The sequence below is a fragment of the Tursiops truncatus genome, chromosome 5, assembly GCF_011762595.2.
Source record: "Tursiops truncatus isolate mTurTru1 chromosome 5, mTurTru1.mat.Y, whole genome shotgun sequence".
NCBI lineage: Eukaryota > Metazoa > Chordata > Mammalia > Artiodactyla > Delphinidae > Tursiops > Tursiops truncatus.
Genome location: NC_047038.1, coordinates 75,058,757 through 75,078,716, shown reverse-complemented (window position 1 = coordinate 75,078,716; position 19,960 = coordinate 75,058,757). Strand labels below are relative to the sequence as shown.

The 19,960-nt window shown below is 36.9% G+C and overlaps 1 protein-coding gene across 9 annotated transcripts in view; it reads right to left on the bottom strand.

Annotated features, from left to right (window-relative positions):
- Positions 1–661: 661 nt before the first annotated feature.
- The window catches only part of CEP135 (centrosomal protein 135), a 79,525-nt gene continuing 60,226 nt past the window's right edge, over positions 662–19,960 (bottom strand). For 5 of the 9 annotated variants that reach the window (XM_019928142.3, XM_019928141.3, XM_019928145.3 and 2 more), the window contains 7 exons: positions 19,420–19,530; positions 18,949–19,134; positions 12,550–12,759; positions 11,250–11,452; positions 10,230–10,334; positions 7,852–7,962; positions 662–2,393 (listed from right to left, as the gene is read on the bottom strand). In XM_019928142.3, the coding sequence (XP_019783701.1) occupies positions 7,863–7,962; positions 10,230–10,334; positions 11,250–11,452; positions 12,550–12,759; positions 18,949–19,134; positions 19,420–19,530 (915 nt within the window). In that variant the 3' untranslated portion in view covers positions 662–2,393; positions 7,852–7,862. The other 4 variants (XM_033857065.2, XM_019928143.3, XM_019928146.3 and 1 more) reach the window with 4 other exon arrangements.

Genomic DNA, 19,960 nt, shown 5'->3' with positions numbered 1-19,960 from the left:
ATACAATGGAATATTACTCAGCCATAAAAAGAAACGAAATTGAGTTATTTGTACTGAGGTGGATGGATCTAGAGTCTGTCATACAGAGTGAAGTAAGTCAGAAAGAGAAAAATAAATACCGTTATGCTAACACATATATATGGAATCTGAAAAAAAAAAATGGTTCTGACGAACCTAGGGGCAGGACAGGAATAGAGACGCAGATGTAGAGAATGGACTTGAGGACACGGGGAGGGGGAAGGGTAAACTGGGATGAAGTGAGAGAGTGGCACTGACATATATACACTACCAAATGTAAAACAGATAGCTAGTGGGAAGCAGCTGCATAGCACCGGGAGATCAGCTCCATGGTTTGTGACCACCCAGAGGGGTGGGATAGGGAGGGTGGGAGGGAGACGCAGAGGGAGGGGATATGGGGATATATGTACACGTTTAGCTGATTCATTTTGTTATTCAGCAGAAACTAACACAACATTGTAATGCAATTATACTCCAATAAAGATGTTAAAAAAAAAAAAAAAGAAAGTGCCTGGAATCTGAGTTCAGAGACTTCTCCATATCCCACCATGATAAAATTTGATTTGAATAAATTACACTTAACTTTAGAATTAAGAATATTGCTACCATTATACAAAATTATTTGTAAGAAAGAGAAAATAAATGGACTGGAAAGTTTATTGGAAAATCTATGTCAAGCTCCATAATTTAAAATTATTTAAAACAAATTAAAAACATCTATAAAAGGTCAGAACATTCAGTATTTCAAGATAAAACTACTTTAAAAAATTGTATCATGGTTATGAAAATAACAATTATGGCAAACTATACATTTTTAAATTATAGAAACATTAAAAATAAAATATTGAACAAAATATGCCTTGCTGTTGTTTTGGGGAAAAGGTGGGGACAAATTTTAAAATTTTATTTACATATATTTATTAAAAGATTTTCCATATGACATTGTAAATAGTCCCATTTCTATTGTATTTTGCTGTAATACATGAATTCACACACAGGAGATAGAATACATAAAATTACATAGATGGTGAAAAAGTAAGCCACATCACACCAAATACACAATTACTGCAAAGGGCATAATGAGAACATATAAGGAATATTAGTTTTAGAAAAAGAGTGCTGTCCACCCCCAGGTACACACAAACACTCACACATAAGCTCCACTTTATTAAACCACAGGAGGAAATAAAATGTATCATAAATAATTGGTCTTCCATTTTCCAATGCTAGTTTTTAAGTTCTTTTTCGATCATAATGAAATCTATTAAGAACAGGATTTTCTTCAAATGTATGGTTTAAACACGATTAGTTTTTGTATGACAATCTATTTTGTACTTTTGTTCTTTTATTAATATCTGTATATATCTAAATCCTTTAAAGTTACAACTTTGAAAATTCACTGTAAAAAGCTGTATTCTATCTAATATGCCACAACAGGTCAGTGTTTACATACTATTCTGGAAGACTGATAAATTACAACACACAGGTTTAGAAGCAAAAAACTGGATATTATTGAATGTATAATGGAATTTTAACAAAATGTTTTACTGTATTTACCCTATATATTGATATTTTTGTATTCAAAATTTTAGATTCGTACAGTGATAAATTTTATTTACTGAAAAGTATCCCAAATTTCTGTTCTATCATTTTACAAAATTCTAAATACAGCTTTTAGTTTAATTTTGATAGCGTTTATATTATGTGAAGAGTCCATGTGGTAGCCAAAATAGTATATTGTATATAATATATGAATGTATCTTTTCTATCACAGTTCTTCTAGTTGGCAATAACAAATTATATATGGCAACCATTATTTTATCAAGACCTTTGCTATTATAAGAATAGACCTGAATATAGTCCCCTCAATGATAGACAGCATATTGGTGCATAATTAATTTTACATTTAGAAGAAAAAAGTTAAACATGACAGCATAGCATCAAAGTTGATCATCCCTTGTGAATGTATTAAAGATATGGGTTATAAACACAGGCATGGAAATGAGAATATTTATATACATATATCATGGTTCATTAAGAAAAAAATTATTAAAGCATAATGTGAATAATACATCATATTAATTCACAGTATAAACACACTTTGAGAAGTAATTTAAGTCAGGAATAATAAAAATACAGATATAACATTAGCACTATCCATACATATTCTGTTCTGTCATATATATGAAAATATACACATGGATATAGCTCTTTTAAACCAAATTTTTACATAAATATTCACTGATTTAAATAAAAGTTGACAGAGGTAGAATTTGTGTCAATGTTCATAATTTTCAGGAACAAGTGCTTCAAATATTTCATTACTGTCTGTCCTTTAAAAAAATCCATATAGCCAACTCATGAAAGCCATCATTCTGAAAAAGCGGGGAGGGGAAAGGTGGATTAAGAAAAAAATGATAAAATTACTCAGTACTTTCATGAAAAATTGCAATTCAGTAATGTTTTAACTGAAATTATAATCTCTAATAAAATCTTTGCCCACAAATTATAGTTAATAGTCAAGAAGTATTGTTCTATATTTCAAAAAGATATTCCCTTTAAACTATTATACAAAAGCACTTCAAAGTATAAGAGTACTGAAAGAATGATACACAGTGAAAAGAATGGGGTAACATAGAATGTTAATTGAGAAAAATCGTTCAAAAGAAGGGATACTATGATGTATAGGTTTCATAAAATTACAAACAAGTACTGTAAATTATGTTGTCTGAGTCTTAAAATAGCATGTTAAGGATAGTCAAATATTTTTCCAAGTATTTTGACCTTACGTGCTATCTAACCACCCTCCCAATTAAAAAACACAGACATTAAGATATAAAAAAATCACACAATGGAAACACTGAGAAAGTAATTATTTTTTTCTATATTGAGGAAGACATACTTAAGAAGAAATTATCAGGCAGGTTGTCAAATACTGATGTAAAACATTGTTTATAAGAAAAAAAAAGCTGGAAACAAACTATCGATATATGTTCCATAAGAGGAGAATGATTAAATAATTTATGGAATATCCATGTGATCAACTGTTAAACCACTATTTTAAAATGGCATTTTTGAAAATGCTTTTAATGATAAGAATAAATGTATGCAACTATATTAAGGGGAAAACCCCACAGAACAGAACAAAACAAAAAAACTGATAAAAACTATTTTGAGTATGATTTCTATTAGAATTATACATGTATGTCTATGCTTGTGTGTATATTTACTACAAATTAAACATAAGAAAGGAGTAGGGGCTTCCCTGGTGGTCCAGTGGTTAAGACTCCATGCTCCCCTCCCAATGCAGGGGTCACGGATTTGACCCCTTGTTGGGGAACTAAGATCCTGCAAAGATTCTGCATGTCGCGTGTCACGGCCAAAATAAATAAATAAATAAAGTTTAAAAAAAGTAAATAAATAAACCTTTTTTTTCTTTTTAAAAAGAAGAGAGTGTACCAAATGGCTAATTGCTATTTTCTCTGGGTTGTAGGATTAAAAGTGATTTTGATTTGTACATCCATGTTCACAGCAGCATTTTCACAATAGCCAAAAGATGGAAGCAAGCCAAGTGATGAATGGATAAACAAAGTGTGCTATATACATAGTATGGAATAATATTCGGCCTCAAAAAGGAAGGGAATTCTGACACATACTCCCTCCCTCATGGATAAAACTTGAAAACATTATAGTAAGTGAAATAAGTCAGTCACAAAAACACAAATGCTGCATGATTCCACTTACTTAAGGTACAAAGAATAGTCAAATTCATAGAGACAGAAATTGTCACGGTGATTGCAAGAGGTTAGGGGAAAGGGAGAATGGGGAGTTAGTGTTTAATGGGTACAGAGTTTTAGCTGGGGAAGATGAAAAAGTTCTGGAGATTGATGGTGGAGATGATTTTTGCACAAGAGTGTGAATGTACTAACTGCCAGAGAAATGTACACTTAAAAAATGGTTAAAATGATAAATTTGACCTTATGTATATTTTACTCCAATAAAAAAAATATAAAAAGAAGTGATTTTGGTTATCTTCTTTCTACTTTTGTATTTTATGTTTTCTCAGTGAGCATTTTTTAGATGCAATAATCAAAACAGTAAAAGCAAAACTGGATTATATATGTTAACTATTAGAGACACTGTAAATACGACTTGATATGAATATTTCATATTCATTTCTGGGTACTTATGGGGAAATCCCTTAAAATTAGTTTTGGTGACAACGTTAGAAAATATGAATGGAAATGTGCTACCAATTAACAACATCATTAGGATACTCTGGGAATTTGTTAATGGTTGTAGACATTTTCTAATCTACATCTACTAGAATGGCTATAATAAAAAAATGGAAAATAACAAGTGTTGATAAGGACTTGGAAAACTGGAACTCTTAGACTGCTGGTGAGAATGGTACAGTTATGTGGAAAAAGTTTGGCAGGTATTCAAAAAGTTAAACATAGAATTACCTTATGACCCAGCAACTCTAGGTACTCACAAAAGATATTAAAACAGACTAAAACAGATACTTGTACACCAATGTTCACAGCAGCATTATTCACAATAGCTAAGAGATGAAAACAACCCAGGTGTCCATCAACTGATGAGCAAAAGAACAAAATGTGGTATAAACACAAAGGAATATCATTCAGGGATGAAAAGGAATGAAGTTCTGATACATGCTACAACACAGATGAACCCTGAAGACATTATTCTAAATGAAGTAAGCTAGATGCAAAAAGACAAATATTGTATAAATTCACTTATATGAAAATCTAGAGTAGGCTAATTTATAGAGATAGAAAGTAGATTAGAGGTTATCAGGGGCAGGGAAGTGAAGACAGGGGACTGGAGAGTTATTGCTTAATAGATACAGAGTTTCTGTCGGGGTGATAAAAAATTCTGGAAATAGTGGTGATGGTTGTACAACATTGTGAATTTAATGCCACTGAGTTGTACACTTTACAAAATAGTTAAGAAGGCAAAGTTGAGGGACTTCCCTCGTTGTCCAGTGGTTAAGACTTTGCCTTCCAATGCAGGGGGTGTGGGTTCGATCCCAGGTCAGGGAAATAAGATCCCACATCCCTCCTGGCCAGAAAAAAAACAAAACAAAGCATAAAACTGAAGCAATATTGTAACAAATTCAATAAAGACTTTAAAAATGGTACACGTCAAAAAAACTTAAAAAAAAAGTAGGCAAAGTTCATGTTATATATATTTTATCATAATTTTAAAAAGTTTTCTAATTCATTACAGCTTTAGAGATTGCTGGAAAGCACTATGTTCTAGATCAGTGGTTCTTCTTTTTTTTTTTTTTTTGCGGTATGCGGGCCTCTCACTGTTGTGGCCTCTCCCATTGTGGAGCACAGGCTCCGGACGTGCAGGCTCAGCGGCCATGGTTCACAGGCCCAGCCGCTCTGCGGCATGTGGGATCTTCCGAGACTGGGGCACGAACCCATGTCCACTGCATCGGCAGGCGGACTCTCAACCACTGTGCCACCAGGGAAGCCCCCAGTGGTTCTTAAATTATAGTTTGGGGATCCCTGGGAGTCAAGCCTCTTTTCATAAACTAAGGAATTACTTGCTTTTTCACTCATATTATCTCACAAGTATACAGATAAGTTTTCCAGGGGCTATGTGACATGAAAGGCCAGTTAGTAAATAAATATTTCAGATTTGTGGGCCACAGGGTCTCTGTCACAACTCCCTAATTCTGCCACTGCAGAAAAGCAGTCTGAGACAATATGTAAACAAATCGGTGTGGCTTAATAAAGCTTAATTTACAAAATTAGGCAGTGGTGTGGATTTGGCCTACAGGGGCCTAGTTTACCAACCCTTGATCTAAAATGCAGCTGTGAATCAAGCATGAAAAAAATGCTTGTGTCACAACTGCCAAGAGGCTTTATAATGAGAAGCAGAACCTCCATCTAATCACATTCAAATTAATGCAGCAGCTTAGAAGTTGTGAGGACAAAGTGACTGCTGCCAGCACTAGGAAGTGGTCCTCAAAGTGAAAGAGGAAGCCAAATGTTTTAGTCAAATAAACAAACACAAAAGCAAAAAGCACAGCAATCAGGAATCATTTAAACATAGGCCCTACAAATACCAATAAACCCTGGGGCATCAGTATATTAAAGAATAGAACATAGCTAATACTCTTATGAGGATTCTGAAGTCACCAAGGAAATGCTTAATTATCTCCTATAAAATTCTATTGAGAGAAGCCAAAAAATGAATAATTTTTAAAAGGACTGACTTTACTATTTCTGTCAATAAGCCTGCACTTTTCAGTCATCTACTTTTCAAACCCTGGGTCTGACATGCTTCTTTCCCATTCACTCCCATCTCCAATGAATGAGCACATCACTTTGACCCTTCCTCAGCCAAATGTGTCCTAGCTCTTTACAATCACTCTGGAAAACTGCCTTACTATAACTACTCAAGCTCGAACACATGCACGTCCAGTGACCTGACAATCTCACCCCTAAGTGTATACCCAAAAGAAATGCACACATCTGTTCGCCAACATAAGGTACTAGAATGTTCATCATAATTCTATCTGTAATAGCCCAAACTGGAAATTATCACATGCCCATCAAAAACAGAATGAGTAAATGGACTGTGGTATGTTCACATAATGGAATACTATACAGCAACAAGACTGAACCAACTACAAGTACACAGCAGTATGGATGAATGTCACAGAGGTACTATTGAGAAAAAAGCCAGAAATATATGATTTCATTTATAAAATGTCCAGAAACAGACAAAAGAAATCTATGCTTTTAATAACTGAGACAGTTACTTTTAGAGTAAGGCTTATGACCAGAAGGACACCCAAGAGAGGTCATGTTTTGTTTCTTGATCCGGGTGCAGGTTGCATAGGTGTGTTCAGTTTGTAAAAATTCATTGAGCTGTATATCCTATGATATAGCACTTTTCTGTATGTATATAATAATTTATCTTAAAATATCTAGCTTTCAATATTAAATAATATTTTCTATGTCTTTGTCCACACTTTCACTATCTGTTATTTGTACCTTGAGTTTGGCACTTTATCAAATATTACCCTGTGATACATTGTCATTTAATTTTTGTTGTGGATGTCTTCTCTCTCTCTCTCTTTTTTTAAATCTGCATCGGGTCTTAGTTGCGGCGTGTGGGATCTTCATTGAGGCATGCGGGATCTTTCGTTGCGGCGTGCAGGCTCTTCCTTGCAGTGCACGGGCTTCTCTCTAGTTGTGGTGCGTGGGTTTTCTCTCTCTAGTTGTAGTGGCGCATGGGCTTCTCTCTAGTTGTGGCGTGCAGGTTTTCTCTCTAGTTGTAGCGGCGCGTGGGCTTCTCTCTAGTTGTGGTGCGTGAGTTTCCTCTCTCTAGTTGTGGTGTGCGGGCTCCAGAGCACGAGGGCTCTGTAGTTTGTGGCACCCAGGCTCTCACTGAGGCGCGCAAGCTCAGCAGTTGTGGTGCATGGGCTTAGTTGCCCCACGGCATGTGGGATCTTAGTTCCCCGATCAGGGATCAAACCCACGTACCCTGCATTGGAAGGCAGATTCTTTACCACTGGACCACCAGGGAAGTCCCCAGATGTCTTCTTTTTTAATTAATGTATAATTTATGTACAATAAAATACATGGACTGTAAACGTTCAGTTCAACGAATTTTTACAATTGTATACAGCCATGTAACCATCACCACCATGACACAGCACATTCTATTACCTCTGAAAGTTCCCTACCACCTTTATAGGCAATCTCCTCTCCCCCCACACAGAAAACAACTCTTGTAATTTTTATAACCAGAGATAAGTTTTGCTTGTACTTGGTGTTACATACATACCTTTCTGATAATCAGTTTGTATGTTCAGGAGAATGTAAAGGAGACTTCAGAGTAGAACTAAGGGGTGGTGTGCGAAGACCGTGCCGACGCATCTCTTGGATTGCTCGTTCTCTGTCAATAAAGACAAAATAAGAGATTATACCAAAAAGTGGTAAACAAATAAAAGGTCCTGTTATTGTTGTTAAGTAATTTCTACTCAATTGATTAATTAGTATTTCTACTAAATTTAAATCCTTTGAAGGGACTTCCCGGGTGGCACAGTGGTTAAGAATCTGCCTGCCAATGCAGGGGACACAGGTTTGAGCCCTGGTCCAGGACGATCCCACATGCTGCGGAGCAACTAAGCCCGTGTGCCACAACTACTGGGTCGGCGTTCTAGAGCCCGTGAGCTACAACTACTGAGCCCACGTGCCACAACTACTGAAGCCTGCGCGCCTAGAGCCCGTGCTCCACAACAAGAGAAGCCACCGCGTAGAGAAGCCTGCACACCTCAATGAAGAGTAGCCCCTGCTTGCCATGGCAACTAGAGAAAGCCCACGCAGCAACAAAGACCCAACACAGCCATAAACAAATAAATAAATCCTATGTCTTTATATCATTTCTAAGTTGAGGATAAAAGATGTCAATTAAAGGAATATGTACTTTAAGAGATTGTTCAAAGCCCTTCTGAATATAGATTTTCAAAGTTGGTTGGTTCCCCTCTCTGCCCCTACCTTTCCCACCTCTTCTTGCACATAAATCTAGTCCTCTTCCTTCCTGTCTCAAAACGCCCAAATGTTAGAAGTAAAATAATCTACTTTCTGTTATGTCTGGGTCTGTCCCACAAAGCATGATGACTGTGTTGCCACCTCTACTGTGGGCTATTCACAGTCCCTGGCCCAGACTTTCTGACTTGAGCTCTTCAGTACCTAGGATTTCTACCTAGACGGGTGCTTCACAAACTTTTTTCATTATAATCCCCTACAAAAACTTTTTTAGATGCCCCTCCCCAAATTATTCCCCCTCCGTCCAATTTTAATACATCAGATTTTAATACATAGATACACTGTTAATACACTGTGGCCCTTCCGAGGGCCATAAATCACTGTAGTACCTAAGGTTTCTTTACCATTCCCTCTTCCCCAAGAATCTATATTGTTCCCTGCAGGGACAATATTGCCTCTTTAAAAATGCAAGATCTAGTTGCATGGTAAACAGAAGGAAAGACATGGTCATGTGGGTCAAGGTTTCTTTGGGGACCAGGGGCAAGGAAAAAGGAGAAGAATTAAGGGAGTCTATAACCCTAGGCAACAGAGGGCTTGGTTTAGGACCCTTGAATTGAAGAGAATTTCAGTTGTCATTAATAAATGAAAATCATTACATATATACAGTTTAGTACATTCAGAAAATAGATCTTCTAAATAACAAGAAATTAACAACACTACTTTCATGACACTGATGCAACCTCAGGCTTCATTTCTCTTTGAAATCACAAATACTGATTTCCTAGCAAATTCCATCTATAATCCAAATTGCACATCACTTAAAAGTTTTGAAGCAAATGGTTAAGAATAAGATTAGAGAACTCAAAATATTGACCTAAATAAGCAATCTGACCACTATTTGAGAATGAAATCTTAGGAATGCTGATGCCTATGGTATTAATACAGTAGGAAAGAATAATGGAAGAAAAGTAAATTGACAAGTTGATTCACAAATTAGACTTGGATTTTAACTGTTAAAGCAGGTCTCATTCCTGTCTGTAACACTTGGAGATTAAAATTTTCAACATAATAAAGCAAATGAACTGAAATATAAGTGTCTATAAAAATTCCTAAGCTGTAGGGAATATATTGAAAAGATTAAGAGCACAGGCTTTAAAATTAGACAAACCTATATGGATTTTAGTCTTGGCTCTGCTATTTACTATTTGCGTGACCTTAGTTTTTAATAACAATATAGGCACAATAATAGATAGTTAATAGGATTAATCAGATACATACATAGTATCTGGCATATATTTGTTAAGTGCCCTTAAGATCATCAGTATCATCGCTTTCATGATGATTTGTATTTGGAATTTCCTATTGGACCATAATGTTTTGGGCTCTTGTAGAATCCTTACTAGCTTGCTGATTCCCTAACTATATCCTTTGAAATAATGCCCTAATTTTGTCCTGAGGAATGCTACAGCAAACATTCATACAATACTTGCTACTTTATTGTGGGGATATTATCTTCTACAACACTTGTTGCCTTTTTAGGAAGAATTACCAAAGAAATTTATTTTACATATTAATGCTAAGAAAAGTTTGCTATTTGTAAGCCATATTAAATCCTTTTGGAATAGAATAGGGAATAAATAAAAACGCTGTTCAATGCTAAAAATATATTCTTACCGTTCATATCTTTCAGTTGAAATCTGCCTTTTCAGAACATCAAGATCTGTTTGTAATTGTGCCATTTTAGCCCGAAGCATGGTGTTTTCCCGGCTTTGACTATTTCTTAAAAACAAATTTAGAAAATCAAATAAATAATAAATATTCTGTTTTATAGCATCAAGTGCTATGGATTTTTGTTTTTGTTATTAATAAATACAAATGGAGGTGACATATAAGGATGAAAAAAGAGAAGACTTTCCAACAATAATTCCATAAACGTCTGGAGCTTCTATCACAAAGTTTTCTTTTTCATTCATCTCATTTATTTAACGAACATTTACTAAGCTTCTAGTATGTGCTAGGCACTGCAGCAATGCTGGAGATACCAATGTGAGAAGACATGAATTGTAACATCAAAAAGTAAAGTATCTTTATTGGCTCTTTCTTGATTCCTACCTCAGAAAGAGATATATTTCTAATTCCTTTTAAAAGTTAATTATTCCACTCATACTATCTACTCTATGTTTCCTCCCTTCTTCCAAAAATATGTCCAAACTTCTCCATTATCAATCTCCTAAAAGGTAATCAATATTATGAGGGTCAAATTTCATGGCCTTTTCAAAGTCTTTTTCCTAATCCATAGCATGAAACACAGCCAGTTCTCCCCATTCTGAAATGCTCTCCCCTTCGCTGACTTCTCTCTTCAGTCCTCAAATTTAGGTATTTTTCTAAAGTCCACTCGTTCACTTCCATGGGTACCACCTCTGTGGAGAACATATACAAATTACACGCCCAAACATGATGTCTCTTCTGAGCTAAACCCCCTGAGTTTCCCAAAGCAGCAGCCATGTAATCAAAATACTTTGCTTTGCACTCCCATCCCCCAGTCCCCCAACACTTTGAAAACAAAATTTTTTTCGTTCCTCCACTATTTTTCTATCATTTGTTTTATGCTACAAATCTATAAAAAATTATTCATATTGAAAAATTATTTGTGACAAGCTATTTTCCTCACATAAGTTGATTCATGATGCTTACAATTTGCTTTCTGAAAGGGTTAACTTCTCTTTAAGTAGCTGAATTTCTGTATCCTTCTCATGGGAGGTTAAATGGGAATGAAATTCTTTATCTCTATTTGTAGCCAACAATGATTCAAGGTTTTTAATCGTATGTCTCTCACTTGACAGTTGTTTTTTTAACAGCTCTGATTCTGATTTTACATTTTCTAATTCCACTGCAACCTACAAGAAAAACAAAGCAAGATTACTTCAGTATAATTTTAGACTTACTCTGAAAAATTATCTGCACAGCTATACACACATCAGTTGCTTCATTTTGGGTACTGATTAAAGATTCTGTAATACTTTTCACATATAGGAAAAACATCTTATTTTCAAAATAATCTTTGTTATTTTTAGCAAAGACCTATCCCAACCCTCAAATAGTTTTCTTTCATGTTATCTTGTCAAGAGGGGGTAATTAACGTAAAATCCTAAAATGTGGCCACCCTATCAGTAAGGAGGCCCTTCTGGTTTATTAAATATGTATATTCTGTTTACATAGTCAAACCAGTCTTGAAGCTTCTCAGTACCTGAAAATAAAGTTACTACTAAATAAGTGAAAACTGGAAACACCCATGTTTAAAAACACACATTGGGTTGTTTAAAGTAATGCTTCGGTTTGGGAATAGGACGTTCCAGTTAACTCGACTTTTAAAATTAAGTAAGATTTTTATCAGGAAAATATTCCACTTAGAAAGGAATCAACTGCTCAATTCTTCATATAAGTCTTACTTTTAAGCAGAGAAAGAATGTATTGGGATATGTTCCTATTCTATAATTAGAAGACTTATATTCTCCTAAATACCCATCTGCTTCAAAACAGCACCTAATTTTATCATCATGTTTGCCAAAGAAACCTCGACAAAAAATGTAGTAGTCAAATTAGAGTAGGGCTGAATAAAACAATATGCTACTGGGACTTCCTGGTGGTGCAGTGGTTAAGAATCCGCCTGCCAATGTAGGGGACACAGGTTCGAGCCCTGGTCCGGGAAGATCCCACATGCCTCGGAGCAACTAAGCCCGTGCGCCACAACTACTGAAGCCCACGTGCCACAGCTACTGAAGCCCACGTGCCTAGAGCCCATGCTCTGCAACAAGAGAAGCCACCGCAATGAGAAGCCCGCGCACCGCAACGAAGAGTAGCCCCCACTCGCCACAACTAGAGAAAGAGCGCATGCAGCAATGAAGACCCAATACAGCCAAAAATAAATAAATAAAATAAGTAAATTTATATATAAAAAAACAATATGGTACAATATTATCTCTTAAGTTCTTACCCTCTCAAATTCAAGGTTTTTGGAATTCAATTGCTGGGTCATAATATCTTTGCCTGAATCAAGCTTAATGCAAAGGTCTCTAAGAGATGACACATCATTTAATACTGCTGCTTTCTCATCTTCTTGGTGTCTCAGCTCTTCTTCTAATCTAGACATGGCTTTTGCCATGGATGAGATCTGAGATTCATAAGCATGATGTGCATTTATGTGCTGAAAATAAGAAAACAGGTAAAAAGTTAAAGTAACCCAGTAATATTAAAGGTTTGAATCTGTGTAACTACAACGTCCCTTCATATAACTATAAAAGCCAATTTTTGCAATTTAAAAAATTTTGCAATTTTAAGATACTCTCAGGAAGCTGTCTTCTATTTAAAGATGGCCTATTTAATGCTTAAAAAAATAAACTGTGTTTAATTATTAATCATGGTAACTAAGTACCTCATGTATATATTTGGAAGATGAAAATTACTGCTTTAGGGTTGTGAACATGAGAGATCTTTTAAGTCATATTAAATTTTTCCTTTATAAACTCTGTTATAATAATGCTTTTTAAAGTAACATATATACTTATCACTCCTCAACTGCCTTTAAATTCTGAATTTCAAAAATGGAGTTTGCTTTAAAACTATATACCTAAACTCATATTTAAATTTAACTTAACCTAATAATAGTATACAACTTTATAAGATTTTAATAACTGAAATGACGAGCAAAATTTGAAATACTGATAAACACTTCTTTCCTAAAGTAATATACATTAAAAAAAATTAATTTATTTATTTTTGGTTGCGTTGGGTCTTCTTTGCTGCACACAGGCTTTCTCTAGTTGTGGTGAGCAGGGAGGGGCTACTCTTCGTTGCGGTGTGCGGGCTTCTCATTGCAGTGGCTTCTCTTGTTGCGGAGCACGGGCTCTAGGCGTGCGGGCTTCAGTAGTTGCAGCACACAGGCTTCAGTAGTTGTGGCGCACAGGCTTCAGTAGTTGTGGCTCATGGCTCTAGCGCTCAGGCTCAGTAGTTGTGGTGCATGGGCTTCATTGCTCCGTGGCATGTGGGATCTTCCTGGACTCCTGGGCTCGAACCCATGTCCCCTGCACATTCTTAACCACTGCATGGGCCACCAGGGAAGTCCCAAGTAATGCACATTTAAAATTTTTCACAATTTAAAATGTGAGTGATAAATACAAACAGATATAAACTCTACTTCTAGAATTTAGGAAGAATTCCACATTTGAAAATTAAATTATTAAACAAGCTTTACTAAAATGAATCAACATTAAAAATCTAATACACTGCTATGAAGATTTAATAAATTTCAACAATTGTAGAAAAGTACTTGGATTTTCCAAATATTAATGAATTAATTAATCAAAATTCCCCCAAAGAAATATAAATATGTAAGTCAATCTTATATACCACATAAGAACATGAACAATGACAAAGAACAAAAGAACTAAAGAATAGTTTCTCCAGAGAACTATTTTGAAGGTTGAAAAACATTCCTTTAGTTATTATACTCTTAACAGAAAAACTTACAGAAATAGTGTATTCGTTTCCTAGGACTGCTGTAACAAATTACTGCAAATTGCTGGGTGGCTTAAAACAACAGAAATTTATTCCCTCACAATTCTGGAGGTTACAAGTCTGAAATTTAGATGCTGGCAGAGTTGGCTTCTTCGGGAGGTTCTGAGGTAGAATCTGTTCCATGCCTCTCTCCAAACTTCTGGTGATTGCTGGCAATCCTTGGTGTTCCTTGCCTTGTAGACACATAACTCCAATCTCTGCCTTCACCTTCACTTGACATTCTCCTTGTGTCTTCTGTGTCCAGATTTCTCTTATCTCATAAGGATACCAAACATTAGGTTATGGCCTGCCCTAGTCCAGTATGACCTCACCTTAAATTGATTACACCTGCAAAGGTCCTATTTCCAAAAAGGTCACATTCACAGGTTCTGGTGGTTAGCATTTCAATATATTTCGGAGGGGCATAATTCTATCAACTCTCTGGCTCCCCCAAATTCATGTCCTTCCCATGTGCAAAATATATTCATTCTATCCCAACATTCTAGCATCAACTCTAAGTCCAAAATCTTATCTAAGTCAGAATGGGTAAGACTCTGGGTATGGTCCTTCCTGGGGCAAAATTCCTCTCCTTCCACAGACCTGTGATACTAGAAAACAAGTTACCTCCCTCTGAAATAAAATGGTGGAAAAGGCATAAAATGGTCCCATTCTGAAAGGGAGAAAATAGAAGGAATAAAGGAGTTACTAGTCCAAAGTAAGCCTGCAGCCAAGTAGGGCAAATTCCATTAGATTTCAAGGCCTAAAAATAATTATCTGTGTCTTGATACTCTGTCCTCTGGACCTGCTAGGGCAGCCCCACCTTCTCAGCCCTCAGGTATAGCCCCATCTCTTGGCTCACAGTGGCAGTGGCGCTGCTTTCTGGAATCAAGGAAGAAATAGCCCAGTCCCCTGGGCCTATGGTAGCGTAGCAGGTCCACCAGCTTTTGAGCTGCCCTTGGCAGCCCTGCTCATCTCTGAGCCACCTTCATTCTTCCCTTTTCTTGAAGGAGAACATATGTTCATAACTCTAGTAGCCTGTTTTCTGCTAGTAGGATCCAAGAAGTTTAACCTTCTTTCCTTGTATCCTGTTTCTGTCCCTTTCAGCCCAAGCTGGCAGTGTTTCTGCTGAGGTGATTGGTTGGGTCTATGAGTCACTCACCTACTCTCTTTGCCTAGCCACACTCTCGGCCCTGCCTCCAGAACACGCTATCTGGATAGACAAGACTTTTCCAAATCATCAAGTCCCAGCTCTTTTTTTGCTTAGCAATTCCTTCTTCAATCTGTCTCTTTCCTTCACATCTTACTATAAGCAGCAAGGAGAAACCAGGTTGCACCTTTCATACTCTGCTTGGAAATTTCCTCAGCTAAATATCCAAGTTCATAACTTATAAGTTCTACTTTCCTAAGAGTATACCATAATTCAGTCAAGTTCTCTGACATTTTATAATAAGAATTACCTTTTCTCCAGTGTCCAATAACATGTTCCTCAATTCCATCTGAGACCTCACTAGAAGAAACATTCTTATTTCTGGACAAATTCCATTCATGACGATTTATGTATTTTGTAAATAATAGAAGTTTTCTCTACAGCTTTCCTCTTTTTTTCTGCGGTACGCGGGCCTCTCACTGCTGTGGCCTCTCCTGCTGTGGAGCACAGCTCTGGACGCGCAGGCCCAGCGTCCATGGCTCACGGGCCCAGCCGCTCTGCGGCATGTGGAATCCTCCCGGACCAGGGCACAAACCTGCGTCCCCTGCATCGGCAGGCGGACTCTCAACCACTGCGCCACCAGGGAAGCCCTCCTCTTTTTTTCTGAGTTCTCGCCAGAATTGCCTTTAATATCCATCTTTCTATCTACAAACTTTTCAAGGTTGTCTAGACTTTTCTATCACGCACCTCAAAACTCTTCCAGCCTGTACCCATTACTCTTCCAGCCTGTACCCAATTCCAAAGACCCTTTTTAGGTTTGTTACAAAAGCATCCCACTTCCTGGTACCAAAATCTGTACTAGTTTCTTAACGCTGCCATAACAAAGTACCAGAAACTAGATAGCTTAAAACAACAGAAATGTATTCCCTCTCAGTTCTGGAGGCCACAAGTCTGAAACCCAGATGTCAGCAGGATCGGTTCCTTCTGGAGGTTCTGAATGAGAATCTTTTCCACACCCCTCTCCCAGCTCAAGTGATTGCTGGCAATCCTTGGGGTTCCTTGCCTTGGTAGACACATCATTTCAATCTCTGCCTCTATCCTCATATGGCATTCTCCCCTGTGTCTTCTGTGTCTGAATCTCCCTTATTTTACAAGGACACCAGTTATCAGATTAGGGTCCATCCTACCCAGTGTCACCTCATTTTAACCGTTTTAAAAAATATTTATTTATTTTTGGCTGCATTGGGTCTTCATTGCTGTGCACGGGCTTTTCTCCAGTTGCGGCGAGCGGGGGTTAGTCTTCGTTACGGTGCACAGGCTTCTCACTGCGGTGGCTCTCTTGTTGCGGAGCACGGGCTCTAGGCTCACGGGTTTCAGTAGTTGTAGCTCGTGGGCTCTAGAGTGCAGGCTCAGTAGTTGTGCGCACGGGCTTAGGTGCTCCGCGGCATGTGGGATCTTCCCAGACCAGGCCTCGAACCCGTGTCCCCTGCACTGGCAGGCGGATTCTCAACCACTGTGCCACCAGGGAAGCCCACCTCATTTTAACTTGATTAAATCTGCAAAGATGCTATTTCCAAATAAGGTCACATTCACAGGTACTGGGAGCTAGGACCTAAATATATTTTTGGGGGGAGGGGTGCATAATTCTACGCACTACAGATAATCAATACTTTCTTCTAAAAAATAAAGACCAACTACGATTCTATACCAACAAAACAAAACAAAAGTAGAACTAATAGCCAACTGTTCCTTATCAATCTAACTTATTTAGGGTCCCTATATTTTAACTAAACTCAAAATTTTATCATGAGACTTTTTTTTTTTTTTTTTTTGCAGTATGCGGGCCTCTCACTATTGTGACCTCTCCCATTGTGGAGCACAGGCTCCAGACACGCAGGCTCAGCGGCCATGGCTCACGGGCCCAGCCACTCCGCGGCATGTGGGATCTTCCTGGACCGGGGCACAAACCCACGTCCCCTGCATCAGCAGGCGGACTCTCAACCACTGCGCCACCAGGGAAGCCCTAAGAGACTTTTATTAGACTGTCTTTATGACAAAAGCTTATTTAAATCCATATGCAAAAGAATGAAGTTGGAACCTTACCTTATATCATGTATAAAAATTAACTCAAAATGGATCAAAGACCTCAACATAAGAGCTAAAACTATAAAACGCATAGAAAAAACAGGGGAAAAGCTTCATTATGTTCGATTTAGCAACGATTTCTTAGATATGACACCAAAAATACAGGCAAGAAGAAAAAAATAGATAAATTGGACTTCATCAAAATTTAAAACTCTTGTGCATCAAAGGATAAAACTGAGTGACAAGGTAAGCCATGAGATGGGAGAAAATATTCACAAATCACATATCTAATAAGGGATTGAAATCCAGAATATACAAACAATTCCTACAACTCAACAACAACAGAAAACAACCTGATTAAAAACTAGGCAAAGGGGCTTCCCTGGTGGCGCAGTGGTTGAGACTCCGCCTGCCGATGCAGGGGACACAGGTTCGTGCCCCGGTCCAGGAAGATCCCACATGCCGTGGAGCGGCTGGGCCCGTGAGCCACGGCCGCTGAGCCTGCACGTCTGGAGCCTGTGCTCCGCAGCAGGAGAGGCCACAACAGTGACAGGCCCGCGTACTGAAAAAAAAAAAAAAACTATGCAAAGGATTTGAATACATATTTCTCCAAAGAAAATATACAAATGGCCAATAAACACACAAAATACGCTCAACATCACTAATCATTAAGAAAATACAAGTCAAAACCAAAATGAAATACCACTTCACTCCCATTGGGATGGCCATTATTAAAACAAAAAAAAACAAAACAAAAAACCCCAGAAAATAACAAGTGTTGGTGAAGATGTGGAGGAACTGGAAGCCTAACATTGCAGATGGGAATGTAAAATGGTGCAGCCCCTGTGAAAAACTGTATGGTGGTTATTCAAAAAATTAAACATAAAATTATAATATGATCCAGTAATTCCATGTCTGGATATACCCTAAAGAACTGAAAATAAAGACTTGAATAGATATTGTACATCCAAGTTCATAGCAGCATTATTTTCAATAGCCAAAGATGGAAACAAACCAAATGTTCATTGACAGATGAATGTTTAGAATGTGGTATATGCATACAGTGGGATATTATTCAGCCTTAAAAAGGAATGAAATTCTGACACATGCTACAACATGGGTGAACCTTGAGATTTAAGTGAACCTTAGGCCTAAGTAAAATAATTCAGTCACAAAAAGACAAATATTGTATGACTCCACTTACAAGAGGGACATGGAGTAGTCAAATTCATAGAGAGAAAGTAGAATGGTGGTTGTCAGTGGCTGGGGGAGGGGAGAACGAGGAGCTAGTTAGTATTTAATGGGTACAGAGTTTTAACTGGGGAAGATGAAAAAGTTCTGGAGAAGGATGGTGGTGATAGTTGCACAACAATATGCATGTACTAACTGCCACTGTATACTTAAAAATGGTTATAATGGTAAATTCGATATTATGTATATTTTACTTACAATATAAAAGTAATGGGGCTCTCCTAAGCAAATTATCAGAATGACAGATTACCATTGAACTTGATTTTTACCAATGCTTAAACCTCACTTCAATAAAGTGCCTTTGAATGTTTTCTGTTTTACTAAATTCTGTCTGTGCAAGACAAATGAATATATTACCTCCTGAATTTCTTTTTCTAGTAGCTCCACTCTTTCTCGAAGGTGTCTCCTCTCGGTGTCAATAGAAAGAAGTTCCAGTCGAACTGAGCTGCTTTCTCCCTCAGCTTGATGGGCTTTGACCTCCCAGTCTTCAGCACGGTCATGAAGCATCTGAAATCTATCTAACAAATCTTGATTTTCTCTTTCCTGGTTTAACCACAATTAAATTGTTTCTAAATTAGTCATCATTACTCACTGGAATATCCATGTCATAAACATATACACACACTGGGATTTTTGTTTTAATTTAGGAAGCATAAGCTATCTGTGCAGACACTATACTAAGTAAGATCTGTAAGAAAATATACAAAGACAGTAGGCAAGATCTCCACTTTCATATGTTAATATCTAATAGAGGAGACAGAATAAAGAAACATGAAAAAGTTTAAAAAAAAATCAGTCTTAAATCCAACCTAAACAATGTTTTTTCACCTTAGAAGCCATTAAGCTCTCCCATCGTGACACTTCAGTTATGTAATTATGAACTCTACTCTTCATTTCTTCTTTTTCTTGCACTGCTGCTTCTAATTCCAATGAAATTTGCTATAAATCAGAAAATTGAAGACAAATCTAAAATGAATGTAGCACCTAATGAGTTCTATTTATGTTCAAATAGCTCTTTCTGAATTTGGGGAATAAGTGAGAGTAGGAAAAAAGGAAAACTGTTCCTGACCATTATTTTCACATGTTTTTCTGGACTGATCTTGACTTTTTAACCAAATATTACCATATATCTCCCACAACATATGTGACCACATATCTGGTATTTAAACTAAGGGCTAGCTACACTCAGGGGTTGACATTTTTAAAAATTTATATATCAGCAATATACTCTATAATGAATAATGTTTAAAAATAAAATATTTAAAATAAGAAAATTATTGGTTTTCTTGGTGTAATCCTTTAACAAACCAGCACAAACAAAACCAATACCTTTTAGTATTTGCCATTCTAAAATATTCATTAATTAACT